This window comes from Ostrinia furnacalis, unplaced genomic scaffold (assembly GCF_004193835.3).
Source record: "Ostrinia furnacalis isolate ACB-3 unplaced genomic scaffold, ASM419383v2 OfSCF7336, whole genome shotgun sequence".
Taxonomy (NCBI): domain Eukaryota; kingdom Metazoa; phylum Arthropoda; class Insecta; order Lepidoptera; family Crambidae; genus Ostrinia; species Ostrinia furnacalis.
This window is the reverse complement of record NW_021137575.1, coordinates 1158233-1177504: the sequence shown is the minus strand read 5'-3', so window position 1 is coordinate 1177504 and position 19272 is coordinate 1158233. Positions and strand designations below refer to the sequence as shown.

General features: G+C 42.0%; 2 protein-coding genes across 17 annotated transcripts in view; one reads left to right on the top strand and one right to left on the bottom strand.

Moving 5' to 3' along the window:
* CYLD (ubiquitin carboxyl-terminal hydrolase CYLD) overlaps positions 1 to 1488 on the bottom strand; it is a 10852-nt gene extending 9364 nt beyond the window's left edge. Inside the window, exons 1-2 of one of the 3 annotated variants that reach the window (XM_028319878.1) lie at positions 1213 to 1483; positions 955 to 1140 (exon numbers count right to left, since the gene is read on the bottom strand). In XM_028319878.1, coding sequence (XP_028175679.1) covers positions 955 to 1005 — 51 coding nt within the window. In that variant the 5' untranslated portion in view covers positions 1006 to 1140; positions 1213 to 1483. Of the gene's footprint in view, positions 1 to 954; positions 1141 to 1212 lie in introns of all 3 variants that reach the window. The other 2 variants (XM_028319879.1, XM_028319880.1) reach the window with 2 other exon arrangements.
* Positions 1 to 19272, top strand: part of LOC114363941 (probable phosphorylase b kinase regulatory subunit beta) — a 20816-nt gene extending 1544 nt beyond the window's left edge. Inside the window, exons 1-23 of one of the 14 annotated variants that reach the window (XM_028319867.1) lie at positions 2457 to 2581; positions 2766 to 2883; positions 2971 to 3106; positions 3317 to 3599; positions 3676 to 3805; positions 4114 to 4265; positions 4342 to 4678; positions 4776 to 4865; positions 4985 to 5011; positions 5655 to 5809; positions 6520 to 6534; positions 6935 to 7054; positions 7157 to 7267; positions 7349 to 7476; positions 8299 to 8474; positions 9094 to 9217; positions 10895 to 11033; positions 14657 to 14815; positions 15376 to 15501; positions 15856 to 16079; positions 16392 to 16506; positions 16817 to 17050; positions 18225 to 19272. In XM_028319867.1, the coding sequence (XP_028175668.1) occupies positions 2781 to 2883; positions 2971 to 3106; positions 3317 to 3599; positions 3676 to 3805; positions 4114 to 4265; positions 4342 to 4678; positions 4776 to 4865; positions 4985 to 5011; positions 5655 to 5809; positions 6520 to 6534; positions 6935 to 7054; positions 7157 to 7267; positions 7349 to 7476; positions 8299 to 8474; positions 9094 to 9217; positions 10895 to 11033; positions 14657 to 14815; positions 15376 to 15501; positions 15856 to 16079; positions 16392 to 16506; positions 16817 to 17050; positions 18225 to 18377 (3237 nt within the window). In that variant the 5' untranslated portion in view covers positions 2457 to 2581; positions 2766 to 2780 and the 3' untranslated portion in view covers positions 18378 to 19272. The other 13 variants (XM_028319871.1, XM_028319868.1, XM_028319869.1 and 10 more) reach the window with 13 other exon arrangements.

Genomic DNA, 19272 nt, shown 5'->3' with positions numbered 1-19272 from the left:
TACAAACAAAGTTTTCCTCTTTATAATATTAGTGTAGATTATTTAATATTTATTAGTCCTTGCCTTGCAATTTGTAACAATAATTGAAAAATAAAACTTATTATTGTTGTGACATGTTCCAAACATACACTGGTCATCACAAAAATCGACCCTCCCGCGACAAGCACTTTCAAACATATGCATCCCCACTTCCCACTAATTGGCACCATTTAAAAGCCTAGTTCTAAACTTCATTTCATTAAAGGAAAGGTTTTTTACCCGAAAAATGTGTCTGTAGAAGAATCCAGAGTCACTTCTTCAAAAAATAGGTAGTTACGCTTGAGCCAACTTTTATGGCTATAAAACTGTTAAGTTGGGATTGATCGCTATGAATCTGTTAAAGAGGACATGTGAGATCATTATTTGGTTTTATAACCATAAATATTGGTCTAATAATTGATCCCAGAGGTGAGCCCAAAGTGAGGTCTTTTTTCTAAGTCACATTTATTGTATATGTTAATCGTTTATTAAGAAATTAAATGTTTTTCTTTAAGGATATTTAGTGGGCTTTCAAATAACACCAATATTGTTGGGGCACCATGATTGTGTCAGTAGAAACGAGTTTTCCTGTAAAACGTAGGTGGGCCGATTTTTGTGATGACCAGTAAATTTTCATGCCAAATTTACTACACAGCAGATGCTTATCATATACTTACAGCAGGTTTTCAAAGTGTTGTTGTTGTGTTTTAGTAGTAAATAAACATTTAAACAATTATTTAATTTGCTTTTTCATCTAAATCATTCTACTGCTGTATACAATTACCGGTAGTACGTACCTAACTAAAATTCTCCAATAGTTCCCAACATATTGTTAGTAGGTATCCACTTTTGGTTAGTAAAAATGGCCTTATTTAGTTACTTGACTGTTAAGTTAATTAGACAAAACAAAATATTAACAATTTCAAATCAAGAAACCTGCGTATCTCTAGAGAGTCCTGTGTTGTCCTGGTGAGATTCTCTGCTCATTTTTTCTATTGTCTTTGATGAAGATCTATGTTGTACTTTACATGGTTTCAGTTTTATACACAGCCGATAGAGACAATTTATTCTAAATATTTGAGTTCCTAATAAAAATCAAAAGTACCTTTATCTATTTTATATCTGAAAAATAGAAAACATATCAAAATATTGATAGATCTTGTAAAGTAAAATGTAAATAAAGTATATACTCACATGTTGTAACTACGTCAGGGAAAGATTTAATTAATATATTTATAAACAGTTAACATTAATTTAATTACGATTTTTTAATTATTTTTCTTATCAATTTAAGAACAAAATGTGCCCAAAATCCAACTCAACTACTCAAGTCAGCTGTCACTGTCAAAACTGTGATAATAATCAGCTGTCAGTGGTGAATAGTAACGTTTGTAACAACCACATTTCAATACTAATCGAATCAATTAATATTTGGAATAGAAAAATATAAACCAATATTTTATTAGGTCGCATAGTGAAAGTTGAGGCGAACGCGTACTCATACAGCACACTGATGTAACATTTGAATATAAAACGTCAATGACGAATTGTGACGTGACGTCATTATACACTCAAGTTCAATCGAAACACTCTCTAATCTGTGATCGAAACACCAGCTAAAAGCCTTGCTCTTACTAAAGTGTACAAGTGAGACAGAAAGCACTTTTCAGTCAGACTACGTAAGACGTTCGAAAAGCGTATACAATTTATGCTCTTTGGTATGCAACACGGTATATAAATGAAAAATATTTGCTTGTGTTCATCGCCTCAACGCGCCAGCTGCTCGACTTTTTGGATATACTAGGATTAACCAAGTCAGGGTTCTTTGAAAATTAAGGATTAATAAGGATCAACGGAACGTTTTTGAGCAGAAGAGGCCCCTCGATTTTGGGCTTCGGCAAAAAGTTGCCTTTTTTAATAGATCACTGTAATCCCGTCCGTGACTGAAATAACAAAATAAAATAGAAATCGTCACGTTTGGCGAGACTTAAGCCAAGTCAAAAAATAAGTACACACATATTTAAATATGCAAAAAATCCGTATCTAGATCGCGGATCCAAGGAGATCGCCTTGAAATTCTGTCTAATCAGTCTGTGCTTGAAATCAGTTGGTCTAAACAAAGTACACATTATAGTCGCAAACCAGTCGAAAAGTGGTCGAAAAGCCTTTTTTTTGTATGGAGTTTTGATGGATTCGATTTTCGATTCGATCAAAAGATGCATTTTTTTTTTTTTTTGTCTAGGGGGCAGCACTAATGACAAATCTGACAGTTAAACGACGTCCAATTTTTGACATTTACGAAATCTTCCATCCATCCTTCCTTCTCTTTCTAAATATATAAGTTAATGAAGGACAGCATGATAGGGTCTGTATTCTGACTGAAGGCCAATACAAACTTTTGAAAATAAACTAATCATCTGTTTTCATTTCATGTTGAACCTGTGGTTGAACATTGAACATTTATTTCATTTTAACCTTATTCAACAAAGTGATATGAACTGAATTTAATATTTGTCTTGCTTGCGAAAGATTGAAGTTAAAAAGATTTTTCCAAATAGTTCATGTGATTACCACTTTCTATTTTCATTCAAAGTAATTTGACCTTTCAATGTCGATGTGGATATCGTACAAACAAACACGAGATTCAAAGTAGTTTTGCTTAATTAGTGTTTACTTGTTTAATTATTTAGTGCGTATAGGTTAATGTGTGTACGAATAAACTAGTACATCTATCTATTAAATTCCAGGCTTACCATGATATAATGATTCGCCAGGGGAGTATAGATGATATAAATGCCCAACAGTTCCTTAAAATCTCAAACTATGAAGATACAGTTCGGCAATTAGATATTTATTATGCTATTGGTAAGTAAGATTACTTGGATCATGTGGAATATAAGTAATTTGTTGTAGTAATTTCATGAAAACATAGTACATTGTATTCCTTTTCAGTCAAAAGGCAGTTATTAAGGTTCCAGAGTCCTATAACTGGATTGTTTCCAGTACTGTCATCAGACCTTCATGTTGCAAGTGTCAGAGATAGTATTTATTGTGCGTCTGCAGTGTGGGGGCTATATCAAGCATATAGGTTGGTGTAATCTTAGTCGACATTGAAACCCCTGATAATGGACAATGTTATGTCAAAGAAACTAATTATATTTTGCAGTATCTAAGTTTGATACACCACCTGCAAAACTGGCTCACTCCACTTTGAAACTAACTGTAACTGGAAAGGTTATCTGCTAAAAATGGTTTCTTCTTATTTAATTAAATTATGGAATATTAAATAATATTTCAGGAGAATTGATGATGACAGAGGCAAGTCTCACGAGCTAGGTCAAAGTACAGTAAAATGTATGCGTGGCATACTAGAGTGCTGGATAAAGCAGGCGGCGCGCGTGGAGGCCTTCAAGACGCGCCAGAGCGCCGCGCACGCGCTGCACGTCAAGTTCCACCTCACCACGGGCGAGCCGGTGCTCTCCGACGACCAGTACCACCACCTTCAGATCGATGTTGTCTCACTCTATTTGCTATTTCTTGTGCAAATGATCACATCAGGACTGCAAATCATATACACACAGGTATGTCTTGAAAATAACAATAATAATAATATGTTACTGATTATGTGTATGCTAATAAAATATTTTTTGTCTGCAGGATGAAGTAGCTTTTGTCCAGAATTTGGTCTACTATGTAGAGAGAGCCTATAGAACACCAGATTATGGAATGTGGGAAAGAGGCTCAAAATACAATGATGGCAAACCTGAAATTCATGCCTCTTCAATAGGTATTATTTTTCAGAATTATTGCTATACATAAGTATTTTATTTATGTCTCTCTATTAAAATTCACAATAGCTAAATTATTGTAATAACTTGACTTGTCAGAAATACTAAATTAGCTGTAATAAAGCTTTTGGGACTCAGCTAACGTTTTTGCGGCGTGGCGGCGGTTCAAACACACGTTTTTTGCTAAAAAATTGTATGCAAAGTGAATAACGCTAATATTGCTTTTGCGTCACGTTGCAGTTGCTATGCGTCTGCCTTTCCACCAGACCATTTCAAACCAGTCGTTTATTGTAATTAAACATTGCAGGAATGGCAAAAGCAGCTCTTGAGGCAATAAACGGCTGCAACTTATTCGGCGACAAAGGCGCATCGTGGAGCGTCGTCTACGTAGATATCGATGCTCATAATCGTAACAGGAGTATATTCGAAACGATGCTTCCACGCGAATCTAGTTCTAAAGTATGTATTACACAAGTTCAGCTATTTCGCGTGGTCGAAATAAACGGTTATTATAAATGTTATTGTTATGTTTCAGGGAGTAGATGCCGCCTTACTACCCACAATATCATTTCCTGCTTTTGCCACACATGAAGAACACTTATTGCAGTTAACTAAATCGAACCTTTTACGGCGCTTACAAGGCAAATACGGTTTCAAAAGGTTCAGCCGCGATGGATATAAATGTGTCCTTGAAGATCCTAATAGAAGATATTATAATGAAGGGGAGTTGAAAGAGTTTGATGGAGTAGAATCTGAATGGCCACTCTTTTACGTGATGATGATCATTGACGGCGTATTCCGTACACTACCGGAACAAGTAGAGGAATACCAGAAGTTGTTGAAAGCAAGAATATACATGGATGAATATGGAGGTAGGTAATAAAGTGTTGTCAGTTTTTAATCGCCATTGCTTTTTTATTTATTCAACAACTTAATTCCCTAACAACATTGGAAATATTTATGTTACAGATCCTGTCATACCTTGGTATTATTATGTACCGCGAGAAGGTATAGAAAACGAGCGCAGCGAACCAAATTCCGTCCGCAGACTGCCCGCAAGTAAGTCGCATTCTTTTGCCATTACACACACTAAAATAAATAAAAAAATAAAGTAAGTTAAGAGGTAATAATAAAAGTAATTCTGAGTCTGGGTTTAATTAAATTTGAAAAAATTGCAGGCAAACCTGATGATATCGACAACAAAGGTAAATCACATAGATCGTTGGTGAATGGTTTTTGACTTTTCTTTCTTTCTTGTTGTAACTTTCGTCAGTGTATTATTAACCTTGTAGTTAATTTTGCTTTTCCGCGAAAATTTTTCTGCCATAATATTCTACATTATGACTAACAACATGACGTGTTATAAAAGCCAAAACTTTTACAATTAATTATTAGTGCTAACAATCTGTAGGTAAATTAATCAGCTTGCCCTGCTCGATACTTTTATATTTGTTTATGTAATAGTTTTATAAGTAACGGCACTAGCTTATTGTCCATAATAGCTCTACACGCGTAGATTTTAAACTAAACTAAGTCAATGTTAAAATCTAATTAACGCGATTAAGTACTCTCTGACGCTGATTCCCATCGCAGAGTGAGAAGTCTAGTCTTCAGTTGCTTACAATTTTTATCTTCAATTTTACCGACACCTTTTAACGGTACAGACGACAGTCACAACGACTTAAACACTGCTATCTTAGGGCCTCCGCTTAAAACGCCATGGGCGTGCATTTTCATACATTAGGACTTTTAACGAAGGCCCTTCTATTTAGCATATTTTTTGGTCTGAGGTGTTGTTGACTGTACTTGTATTACGAATAGGTTTAGTGACGTAGCGTTTTGGTTCAGATACGGGCGGTCTGTTCCTGTGGGCGCAGTCGATGTTCGTGCTTGCTCAGCTGCTGACGGGCGGCTTGTTGCACGTCAATGAGCTGGACCCCATCCGCCGGTACCTGCCGTCTTACAACCGGCCGAGGCGCGCCGGACGCTACTCTGCGTTCCAGGTAAATTACAATATGTTCCGATTTTTCTGCCTTCCAGGTAAATGTTTCCCACATTTACATGTTCTGATAAAGTTCAGACATAAGATTTAGACGAGCTCACTGCTTGCTCAAAGCATGCAGAACTGCGTCTAAAGGGGCAGTAAGTGGAGGCCACCTACCGCTCAGCGTAGCGTAGGACGTCCATCCACAAGATGGACACACGACTTCATTAAGGTAGCAGCAAAGCGCTCTGGATGCAAGCCACTACCAACCGGCATTCGGCAATTACATTCTGTGGCTGAAAAATGATGAGCTTACTGCTTAACTCCGTTTGCCGTCACCGGCGTCGCCCAAACAGCCGTGCCGTGACGTGTACCCTTCTCCGCCGTTCAGGTAAACATTTTTCAGGATACAACAGATTATACAATGCAGATGCTTCAGGTTTCAGGTACAATTTTCTGATAACCAAAATTCCCCATAATTCGAGTCGAGAGCCCCTATTCCTTGCCCTAGTAATTCTTTAATATTTATATGAAAAGTGAGAATTTGGCATTTCCTTAGTTTACAAAATTTTAAATTGAAACTATGTCTAACTATCTTTACTGAAACTGTAAGAATACCTTTCTCCCAGATCGGTCATTAATATTTGGCAAGCTCCACAAATTCAAGTCAATTGTGTTTATCATTTATTAATTAATATTTATACTTTTAATTTCACGCGCAAATCACAGGCCAAGCCGGCGTTTGTAAGTATTGGAGGTTGCAGAATAATGCATTATTTTAGCATGGCACAGCATCCTAATCAATATTTTTAGCAGCATGTGACTCTTTATTTTTAAGCATTTACTTCATACAGCTAGCTACGCTAAAAGTGACGTCTTTTTATTTTTACTTTTATGTTATGAGGACTATTTACGATACTGCTTATGTAGAGCGATAATACCTACTTTTCTCTTTTGATTTTTTTTCCGTCTTGTAGCGCAAATAAGCAATTATTTTTCTATACGCATCCGTTACTACGAGTATGTTTAATATTAGCATTTTGCGAATAATATGAAGCCCGTTTGCACTAGACATCTACTGCACGGCTCTAGTTTAATTTAAACTTGTAAATTAAATCAATGAAAATGGAATTGTAAACTGCAGGGAATAGCCACGGACCTGGTAGTGCAAGTGGTTTTGATCGCCGAATCGATGCGCTTGCAAGCGATGATGGGAACATACGGCATTCAGACACAGACGCCGCATGAAGTTGAACCAGTACAGGTCAGTACAACTAGAGCTTATCACCCTTATTCGCCACGAAATAAGAGCTACTTTTACATTGCAATTTGATGTGCCATTGATGTATAATGTAAAATGTTATAGGTATGCAGTTCAACGCAACTAGTCCACGTGTACCGTGAGCTGGGAGTTTGTCCGAAGTTGAAACTCACAGGACGCCCGATCAGACCTGTCGGTTCATTGGGAACCAGTAAGGTACTAAAACCAATTTGATTTCGCTTTTGATATACGACAAAGTTAACTTATGGTTGTGTTTTATTTTATTAAAATTTTCAGATATACAGGGTGTGTGGAATGACAGTATTATGCTATCCTCTGATCTTTGAAGTTTCGGAGTTCTATTTGTACCGAGATATGGCGTTGCTAATAGATGACATCAAGACTGAGTTGCAATTCGTCGGAAAGTAAGTTTTATAATTACATATTTTGTCTCTTTCATCGACCCCATGGATGAGCAGAGCTTCGTCCGCCTTGTTACTTTTGTCCGCACATCTCGCCTCGTCTCTTAAGCCTTATTCGTACTAGTCGGGTAATTTAGAAGAGCAACTCACTTTTAGTAATTAACTAATCGCTTCTGACCAAAAAACCATTCGCACTTCTAGTACAGTTTACAGGTAATTAGTGGTTTTTGTATGAACTCTACTAAACTGCCCGGTTTGGACTCGTTTAGCCGGTGAACGAGTGAACAAGGACGCGTGGTGATGATGGATGGATGCTATTCGTCTGTCAAAATAGAACAAATGGATTGGTTCGACTAAACGAATTTAATAATCTACTCGAAAAAATTTTTAGCATTCGGACAGGTTTAGCTACTAAATTACTCCTCACTGGACATTACTCGACTAGTGCGTACCAGGTTTTAGAGCGCAAGATTACCTTGATGATTTTTAATGACCCCGATGCCTACCTTGACGAGGAAACTCTGTGCAGATTCTGCCATACAGAAGAAGAAACGGCATGCATGTTCTTTGCTCATGCTTCCCGCTTATGAGAAAAAGAACATGCATGGCCGTTTCTTCAAAAGAAGTATCCATCTCGGGCGACACATCATGCACCCGGATGAGATAGCAGATATCACGCTCCAAAGAATCTGGAAATTTATAGACTCAACGGGACTAAGCAGTGAAGTCTAAAGACAAACCTGGTCGAGTTGGCGCAAGTAAAGGCCCAAAAACCAATAATAATAAAAATACCTTGACGATTTTTAATAACCGTTGGGCCACCAGGTACTGGCGGCTATCAGGGCGGCCGACGGTATGCCTTCTGGTACGCGAGGAGCACATGCGCGACCCGCACTTCAAACAAATGCTGGATCTGTTCGCGATGCTGAAGAAGGGCCACTGCGACGGCGTCAAGGTGCGCCTCGGCCGCCTGCAGAACCTCATCTCCAGCTCTTGCATGGGTAATGTACCGACACTGAACTTGTTTCATCATCATCATCATCTTTTCAGCCACAGGACCTCCACTCCAAAACCTTGCCGCCCCATCGGCCGTCTGCAGTTCTGCGTACTATGTGTCCTACCCATTGCCACTTCTGCAGCAGCCATTATAAAAGTAGCAGGAAGGAAGGCGCTGGACGCAAGCTGCTACCAACCGGTCAACATGGAAATCATTGGGGAAGGCCTATGTTCAGTAGTGGACGTCCTATGGCTGAAATGATGATGATGGTGACTGACCTCCTTCATCCAGCGCCTTTCTGCTACCTTTGCCCTGCATACTATGGTGCTCATTTCTATATTCTTTACGAGATCTAAACTAAAGTCGCTGACGTAGCCCGATGGATTAGCAAGCTGAATCGCTGATGAAGCAGTGGGCAGGGCACGTATACAGAACACAACTTGTTTGTTATGGAGAATTTGTTATTATGGAGTCCTGTCATCACAGTCACTAGTTTATAATAAAGTACTATAAATTACTCTTTATTAACTTGGAATTACTATTAGGTACTTATTCGCAGTTTAAACGATAAGACTGTTTACCCTAACACCCTGTATATTTTAGGATTTAATTGGTGCTTGCAGAACACTTGGACTTCATGAGCCAAGGCGAGTTTCCTTCCGAGATGTTCACACAGTTCAAGCAGCTGGAGCACGAGTACATCGGCTACCAGTCGCTCACCGATGTCCCGCGTACGCTCACTTACAGGTATGAAATCTTCACGCAGCAGATGATATGGCTTTGTCGCCCGTTTCGTGAACGGACTACTATGCCGAGAGGTCCCGAGTTCGATTCCCGGCCGGGCAGATATTGAAATGATGAATTTTAATTTCTGTGACGGGTCTAGGTTACTATGTGTGTATTTAAATAAAAGTATATAAGTAGTATATCCGTTAAGCTAGCACCCATAACACAAACATATTAATTGCTTACTTTGGGGCTAGATGGCGCTTTGTGAAATTGTCCAAAGATATTTAATATTTTACTAAGGGCGTCAGGGCTCAGGGCATGCCCTTCTGGCCTAGGTAGGGTAGGGCAGGGTTTCCTATTTTTTTTTTGCCAAGGAACCCTAATTGATTATACTTTTCCTAGCGGAACCCCCGTACTACTCCGCCCGCACGCCCTGCCCCTCCCTTGTGCGTAAAGAAGTCGGTGCGAGCGAACAACGTCGGTCGGATAATATTTTTTACGGAACCCTTGCGGCCACGGAACCCCAGGGTTCCGTGGACCACCTTTCGGGAACCGCTGGGGTAGGGAATCATTCCGGCCCAGCGGGGCATACTGATACTTCAAGGTCTTTTCCTATACCAGCTAAGGTGTTGCATTCGTTTTGTTGACCAACCAATTTATTTACGAATCCGCCAACTTTCGCTCTGTAATTGCTGTCTCAAAAACACAAAGTAAAACCCGTGCCACAGATATTTAAAAGTTTAACATCGTTCGCTTTCCGTACGCTCGTTTGAATTCTCTTTGCTCTCTTGACAGAGAAGACACGATTTCCTACGAGTCTTACATGCACCGCTCGACGCCGGACGTGGTGTCCGCGTTGCGAGCCACCGACAACATCTACGCACAGAGCCAGCTCTGGGGCATCCTTTTGGAGCGAGAAGGGCCCATGTACGAGGTATGATCCATGATGTACACGAACGGAAAAGTATTTAGTATTGTTTATTTATCATGTTATTAATATTCAGGGCTATCTAAACTATCTTCTATTATAAACACAGCACCACTTTCAATGCCGACTTTCATCTGCTTGCATTGTTCGATAGGGAGAGACGTCAGCATCATCTTCCACTATGCATGCCCGTTGAACGCTCATACATAGGACGTACGTTAAAAGCATAATGCCCTACAACAATGTTACGTGTCAAGTCGCGTCCACATTGGGCGCATGGGATCGCGAAACGGGCGACATTTTGCTCACCCTGCCAGTGAGTGAGAAAGATGTCGAGCGTGCTCGCGAGCTCATACGCCCGGTGTGGATTGGGCCAAGGACGCTAAGATTTGAATAGACCGACAAAAATACCACTTTTTATTTACCGCTCTGCCCTATTGAAATGAAGAANAGGGTAAGTCCTTTACGTGGTATAACCGGAAAACCGAAAAAACGCCGCTTTCGGGGGCCCCCACCACTTAAGCACAACTCCGTCGAAGTCGAAAACTTAGGAGAGTCTTAATGGGCAACCAATGAAGCCATTAAAGCAAAAAAATCTTTTGTAGGAATTATTTCCGATTTATTCAATTTTTGTGTTTAATTCTACTGGCCTATTTTGCTCTGTAATTGCTGTCTAAACAAAGTAAAATCTGTGCCACAGATATTGAAAAGTTTAACATCGTTCGCTTTCCGTACGCTCGTTTGAATTCTCTTTGCTCTCTTGACAGAGAAGACACGATTTCCTACGAATCTTACATGCACCGCTCGACGCCGGACGTGGTGTCCGCGTTGCGAGCCACCGACAACATCTACGCACAGAGCCAGCTCTGGGGCATCCTTTTGGAGCGAGAAGGGCCCATGTACGAGGTATGATCCATGATGTACACGAACAGAAAAGTATTTAGTATTGTTTATTTAACATGGTTATTAATATTCAGCGCTATCTAAAATATCTTCCATTATAAACACAGTACCATCCGACATGCATCTGCTTGCATTGAATTATTGGAACATAAGATTTTAAACATTTTTCTTCTTTCTTTCATTCATTGTTTGATATCATTTGTTCATTGTTGCATCATCATCTTCCATTGTGCGTGCCCGTTGAACGCTCATACGAAGGACGTACGTTAAAAGCATAAGGCTCAACAACAATGTTATGTGTCAAGTCGCGTCCACATCGGGCGCATGGGATCGCGAAACGCACTACATTTTGCTCACCCTGCTCGTGAGTGAGAATGATGTCGCGCGTGTCTCGCGAGCTCATACGCCTGGTGTGGATTGGGCTTTATACAAGGACGCTAAGATTTTAATAGACCGACAAAAATACCTCTCTGCCCTATTGAAATTGGTAAAACCCTCAAGGCATCCACAGACCAAACGCGGGCCAGAAGCAGCGCAGTTTCAAAGCAGTTGCAACGCGGGCGGTTGCCAAAAAATTAAATATTCGAAAACCGCTTTCAACGCGCTGCTACCGCCCTGCGTCCGGTGTGTCATGCTAATATGGCCGCCATAGTAATACAACAGCGCGGGCCCGCGTTCGCGCCGCTTCTGTTTCTGTCCCGCACCCGCGCTGCTTCTGTCCCGCACCCGCGCCGCTTCTGTCCCGCACCCGCGCCGCCTGGTTTGTTGTTCGGCAGTTGCAGTGCGGCGCGGTTGGAGCGCGGGCCCGCGTTCAAATTTGGTGTGACATACTTCAAAGAGTTTCTTGTATTACAACTTGCGCGGGCACGCATTCAAACTGCGCTGCTACTGCCCCGCGTTTGGTCTGCCCAAGGCTTAATTTTTATACATTTACATTGGTTGCAGGTGAACGGCACTAGCGTTCTGGAATCTCTCAAGACGCTGTACCACAGCGCGGGCGTGCTGCGGCACTGGCGCGCCGTGCGCTACTGCTCGTCGCTGCTCAACCACACCGTCGACTCCATCAGCCCCTTCATCACCACCGTGCTCGTCAACGGCAAGGAGGTCAGTGCGTGTAAAAGGCAGCAATGGAAATCACCCTGTATACATTTCATAACAAAACGCGGGTAAATCAAATAAAAAACGAACGTGAAGATTTTCGACGGTAAGGCGATTATCACACTGCACCGCGCTCCGCCGCGGTACGCGGGACGACAGATTTAATCAATGTATGCAAGTAAAACGAGCATGTAATTATGTATTCTAGCAAATAAATTATTGAATTTGAATTTGAATTAGAATTTACCTCAGTTTGTATAGAAAACACGCACGGATTCGTTATTGTCGCCACGCGGACCGCGGTGCAGTGTGATAATCGCCTAACTACGACTTACACTAGCGATTTGTCCGGCTAGCATGATTTTAAACAGCATGCCGCGAGCTGGTGCGACGTTTTTGATATCGCAGCGATGTCATGACGTCTCAGCGATGCCCATGCTCGCCACTTTAGCGCCTCACATTGAAGACTATTGTTAATTACAGTTCAAATATAATTAATTTTATTTAGTCTTTACATACTTAGTTATAGTCTATAGATTCTATAACATCGGGTATGTGTGGAGAATGATTAAGAATGTATTTTTCTCTCGTAAAACAGCTAACAGTGGGCGTGATCGGGCACAAGGAGACCGTGTTCGACAAGCCCATGACGCCCGGCGAGATCCAGTCCGTCATGTACTCCACCATACAGCCGTATGACGTCATTGGCGCTGTGCTGCAGCAGGTATCACTTATTTTATCTACGATAGATAGTGCCATATTAACCAATAGAGTCAGGGCTGTGGCTCTTTAACCTACTGGGGGCTCTGAGTATTTAAAGAACCGGGACATGTTCTGTGGGATGATTAAGATCCGTGTGGGCATGTTCTTTTTGTGCCTTGAGATTATTGGTTTGTAAACCATCTAATTGCTCACTGATCACGTGTATCCTTAGCAAATAGTGTTGTACTGCTGCCGACTGATCGGGACAATACCGGACATGTTCCAAGAGATCCTCAACTTCCGCGGGGGCGTGTTTTTTGAGATGAGATTATTGGTTTATTAAGTTAACCGCCCATTTGTCACTGATCACGTCGTGTGTCCTCAGGAAATAGTGTTGTATTGCGGTCGTCTAATCGGGACAAACCCGGACATGTTCCGTGGTATCCTCAAGATCCGCGTGGGCTGGGTGCTGGAGGCCATCCGCATCTACCTGGAGCTGTTCCCCGACGAGAAGCGCGCCGACGCCACGCTCGAGAGCCTCTCGCCGTACAAGCTGCGGACGCTGCTGCAGCGAGTGCTCACTGTGTCGGACTGGGCCGAGGATAGAGGGTATAGCTTTTTTTATAATCGAATGTTCCTTTAAGATAATTTTTATGGTTTGTTTTATTAGGGTACAATTCCCAATCGCAATTTAGTTCGCGTGGCTTATGCCTGTTTTCACCATCAATCACTAATTTTTAATTGACCCCTATGGTAACACATTTATTTATTTATTTATTAGGTACACCAACAAAGTCACATACATAATACAGTTCATACATTTTAACATGGTTTAACACATGATACGTATATGACCTCAATTACAGGTATACACAGCATTTCTTTTTACAATGTTAGGGTAATTATACACTAGTAAAAACAAAAATCAATTGAATAGAGTTTAGAGTTTAAGCACCGAACAATATAAAGGATTTAGTAATTGTTCATTTTGTTCGGTGCCTAAGTCGTTCCGAATACAGGCTTGAGTTTTGACTTAAATTTAGGGAGGCTGTCACCGAAAACGTCAAGACCGGTGTCTGTGTCTGGGTTGCCAGCCACCGCTTTATTAANACAAAAAAAAAATATTTGAGTATGTTTATATCCATTTTCTAGTGAGCGGACGCTGTGAATGTACGTCACACGGGGTCACGTGACCGTCGGCGGGACTCAATATTTAAGCGAACTTTGAATGCCTATAAAATCATAACTACTGGGTATTTTTGAATAAAATAAAAACTAATGTATTTGTAAATGTAAAAGCTTAACTGTAACATAGGTTTCAAGTGATTTTGCATACCTAGTAACATTCTCAATTGGTAAAACCCTAAAGGCTTCCACAGACCAAACGCGGGCCAGAAGCAGTGCGGGTCAGTTGCAGGGCGGCTGAGGCACACTGAAAGCAGCGCAGTTTCAAAGCAGTTGCAACGCGGGCGGTTGTCAAAAAATTAAATATTCGAAAACCGCTTTCAACGCGCTGCTACCGCCCTGCGTCCGGTGTGTCATGCTAATAGTGCCGCCATAGTAATACAACAGCGCGGGCCCGCGTTCGCGCCGCTTCTGTCCCGCACCCGCGCCGCTTCTGTCCCGCACCCGCGCCGCCTGGTTTGTTGTTCGGCAGTTGCAGTGCGGCGCGGTTGGAGCGCGGGCCCTCGTTCAAATTTGGTGTGACATACTTCAAAGAGTTTCTTGTATTACAACTTGCGCGGGCACGCATTCAAACTGCGCTGCTACTGCCCCGCGTTTGGTCTGCCTAAGGCTTAATTTTTATACATTTACATTGGTTGCAGGTGAACGGCACTAGCGTGCTGGAGTCTCTCAAGACACTGTACCACAGCGCGGGCGTGCTGCGGCACTGGCGCGCCGTGCGCTACTGCTCGTCGCTGCTCAACCACACCGTCGACTCCATCAGCCCCTTCATCACCACCGTGCTCGTCAACGGCAAGGAGGTCAGTGCGTGTCAAAGGCAGCAATGGAAATCACCCTGTATACATTTCATTACAAGACGCGTGTACATCAAATAAAAAACGAACGTGAAGATTTTCGACCGTAAGGCGATTATCACACCGCGCTCCGCCGCGGTACGCGGGACGACAGATTTAATCAATGTATGCAAGTACCTCAGTTTGTATAGAAAACACGCGCGGCACAACACACTAGCAACGCGTTTGCGCGCGGGATTCGTTATTGTCGCCACGCGGACCGCGGTGCAGTGTGATAATCGCCTAACTACGACTTACACTACCGATTTGTCCGGCTACGCTAGCATGATTTTAAACAGCATGCCGCGAGCTGGTGCGACGATTTTGATGTCGCAGCGATGTCATGACGTCTCAGCGATGCCCATGCTCGCCACTTTAGCTCCTCACATTGAAGACTATTGTTAATTACAGTTCAAATATAATTAATTTTATTTAGTCTTTACATACTTAGTTATAGTCTATAGATAATATGACATCGGGTATGTGGGGAGAATGATTAAGAATGTATTTTTTCTCTCGTAAAACAGCTAACAGTGGGCGTGATCGGGCACAAGGAGACCGTATTCGACAAGCCCATGACGCCGGGCGAGATCCAGTCCGTCATGTACTCCACCATACAGCCGTATGACGTCATTGGCGCTGTGCTGCAGCAGGTATCACATATTATCTATGATAGATAGTGCCAGTACTGATAGAGTCAGGGCTGTCTTTAACCTACTGGGGGCTCTGAGTATTCAAAGTATCGGGACATGTTCTGTGGGGTGATTAAGATCGTTGTGGGCGTGTTTTTTTTGTGCCTTGAGATTATTGGTTTGTAAACCATCTAATTGCTCACTGATCACGTGTATCCTTAGCAAATAGTGTTGTACTGCTGCCGATTGATCGGGACAATACCGGACATGTTCCGAGAGATCCTCAAGATCCGCGGGGGCGTGTTTTTTGAGATGAGATTATTGGTTTATTAAGTTAACCGCCCATTTGTCACTGATCACGTCGTGTGTCCTCAGGAAATAGTGTTGTATTGCGGTCGTCTAATCGGGACAAACCCGGACATGTTCCGTGGTATCCTCAAGATCCGCGTGGGCTGGGTGCTAGAGGCCATCCGCATCTACCTGGAGCTGTTCCCCGACGAGAAGCGCGCCGACGCCACGCTCGAGAGCCTCTCGCCGTACAAGCTGCGGACGCTGCTGCAGCGAGTGCTCACTGTGTCGGACTGGGCCGAGGATAGAGGGTATAGCTTTTTTTATAATCGAATGTTCCTTTGATAATTTTTATGGTTTGTTTTGGGGTACAATTCCCAATCGCAATTTAGTTAGCGTGTCTTATGCCTGTTTTCACCATCAATCCCTAATTTTTAAGTGGCCCCTATGGTAACACATAACAGGAATTTTGTTTACATAAAACTCTTAAAAAATAGGGATTGATGGTGAAAACATGGCATACATCAGGTTATCACCGAATCGATAAAGATAATCACTCAACCGAAATGTAACGAATGCTAAGGAAAATTATTTCGTTCGCTAATACAAAATGTTTGTTGTAGACTGACTCCACTGCAACGAAGACAACTGGAGGGCTGCCTTTGCCGAGTGCCAAAGCATTTCTACATACAAGTCTGGGATATTTTATTGAGGACTCCAAAGGGAATTACTGTTCAAGTACGTAGCGTTTTCTGTTTTTTTTTTTTTACATTATGTATTCTAATATTTCCAATACATGCTGTTAGGTGCATTTCATAATTGGATCTAGTCGTGAAGTTTTGCAACTTAAAATCGCCATTATTCGCAATAACTCGGACCAATATTGATTCTGTTATCGACACACCTTGATTATTAATACTGCCTATAAAATTCGATGCGATTGTGATAAACTAGAAAGCGTAACAATTTACAATACTGTTTTGTACCATTTGACATTGTTTCACTATTTCAGATGTCTCATTGTATTATGATACTTTCTCTTTCACAGGGCCACTCAATACCGGCGGATCCGACGCTTGTGAACATGTCACGTTCTGAGCTATCATTCGCGCTGCTCGTAGAAGAAGCTTTGGTCAAAGTGGCATCGGCGCCGCGGCGGCAGTTGTGCGTGGAACTACTGTGTGTAATGGCCACTATTCTTCGGCGCAACCCTGAGCTCTACCTACAACATGCCTTGGATCTAGACCAGCTATTGGATGACGCTCACTTGACTTACGCTAAGGTAAGCTGTCGTTATCGATTGCGTGAACTGAAAGTAATGGTATTTAACATTTTAATTATGATGTAGGTACGAAAAATTATTGTAATATTTCTGGTGGAGTAAATGTGCGGTGCATGCTTTGATGCGGGACAATTTTAACCTGCGTCAATTATAAAATGAAACATTTTATAGCTTGTTTGTACATTTCTCAATTTTCTTATCACTTTTTGCTATTGTTACGAGCAGTAACAATCAGTGAGAATACACTGGAAATAAATATTAAAAAATACGTGTAGGTTCTTTCATCAAATTGATTTATTACGACCCGTGATATTAAAATTTGTTACGGTCGAGTGGTCATCTGTTATTTGCTGATTGAATTCTCAAAATTAGATTAATGGATTGTTGCAATACGATTTATAATTCGTTATTGACGCGTTTCAAAGTAATAATATATGTTAATGTTAGCATAAAAAATGTGTTTGTCTGACGTGGCAGACACTTGACTCATTTTTTATGCCTTGAATAGACGTCGTTTCACCCAAATGACTTCCACTGCTGGACACAGGCCTCCCCCAGGAATTTCCACAACGACCAGTCATGTGCTGTCCGTATCTTCACTAGCCGGGCTAGGATGCGCCGTGATAAAATCTTATCGATGATTTTAGACGACAAACGACGGCTTATCGTGTAAAATGAGATGAAATAGTGCGATGAAAGCTTATCGCGGCGCGCATCTTAAGCATATAGATTATCGGTTCACCTAGTGGGGGGCCTAATGTGTTCACTAATGTATTTTTTTTTATCCACAACGAGGAAGCTCTTGGCCTGTATCTCACCTGATGGTAAGTGACGATCAAGCCGAAGGTGGAAGCGAGCTTCACCCGGAATCATCAACCACGGAGGAACTGGCTATCTTACCTCTAAATGCCGGAACACAATAATGCTGTTAACATTGTTGTTATGGCGACAGACTTAGGTAAGATGGTGGTAGCTAGCCAGGCGGATTTAGAACAAGCCCTACCACCAACCAAACCGAACAGAAAAATCTGCCCCAACTGGGAATCGAACCTGGGACCTCTGCGTCTGAAGCAGGTGGTGTTACCACTAGACCACAGAGGCGGTTAAATCAGAACTGAATCCTTTTGAGGATGACGCTTTAGTTAGACTACATAACTACTTGTTCTCTTAACAGGACAGCGGTCTCCCGGAGGCGAGCGATGGTCTGAGCGCGGCGGCGCCGGCCGTGACGGTGGGGTACCTGGCGCGCGCCGTCGTCAACAGCGTGCTGCAGGCCGCCGCGCCCGACCTCACGCCGCAGGCGCAGCCCTCCTGCCTCGTGTCCTAGGCTGAAGTGTGACAGTTACTGTCTGTAACTAACTTCGCGAAGGTTTCTGACCGGTAGTTCCAGACCTTCCTGCCTCGTCTCCTAAGCTGACAGTATGACAGTTACTCTTCTCAGGTTCCTGACCGGTAGTTCCAGGCCCTCAAGCCTAAGCTGACAGTTGATGTTTGTAACTTCACTCTGAAGGTTCCTCATCGTTAGTGGCCCGCCTGACTTGTCTCCTAAGCTGACAGTTACTGTTTCGCTCTGAAGGTTCGTGTCCGGTAGTTCTGATATCTTACTGCGCAGCCCTCCTACCTCGTATCCCAGGCCGAGACTGCTAGTGACTTCGCTGGTTCCTAACCTTAGATTCGCTTTGGAGTAGAGATTTCTGACCCGTAGTTCTAAGACGTCGCTGCGCAGTCTTCCTGCCTCGTCTATACTTTTTTTAGGTAGTCCTACTTATGCACTCGTTATGCCTGTAGATATTGTAGCTACTTTCTGGAGCAGGAAATATCTTCCGACATTCTAAAATAACTAGCTACAATAAAAGTAGAGATAGCAAAGCTAGTCAAATTTAGTGATTTTTCAGTATAAATATTCTTGGACATTATACTCTGCGCCTTCCAGTCCCAAACTAAAGAAAACTTGTTATGTTCATGTACACAAATGTTTGTATTGTGCGGAAATCGACACCGCGACATCTGGCATATTAGCCCGGTACGTGAATCACTAACTGGTTGTATCTCTCACAAGTGCCATACACAGCTGCCCCCTTTTCTATCTACCACTTTTTCGTATTATCTGTGCTAACAACTGCTTTCAAAGAAGTGGCAGGCAACTAATACAAGCAATAATATGCACCATTTCCTCAAATAAAAAAATCGACTTAGGATCAATTTCTTTCAAATTACCTAAT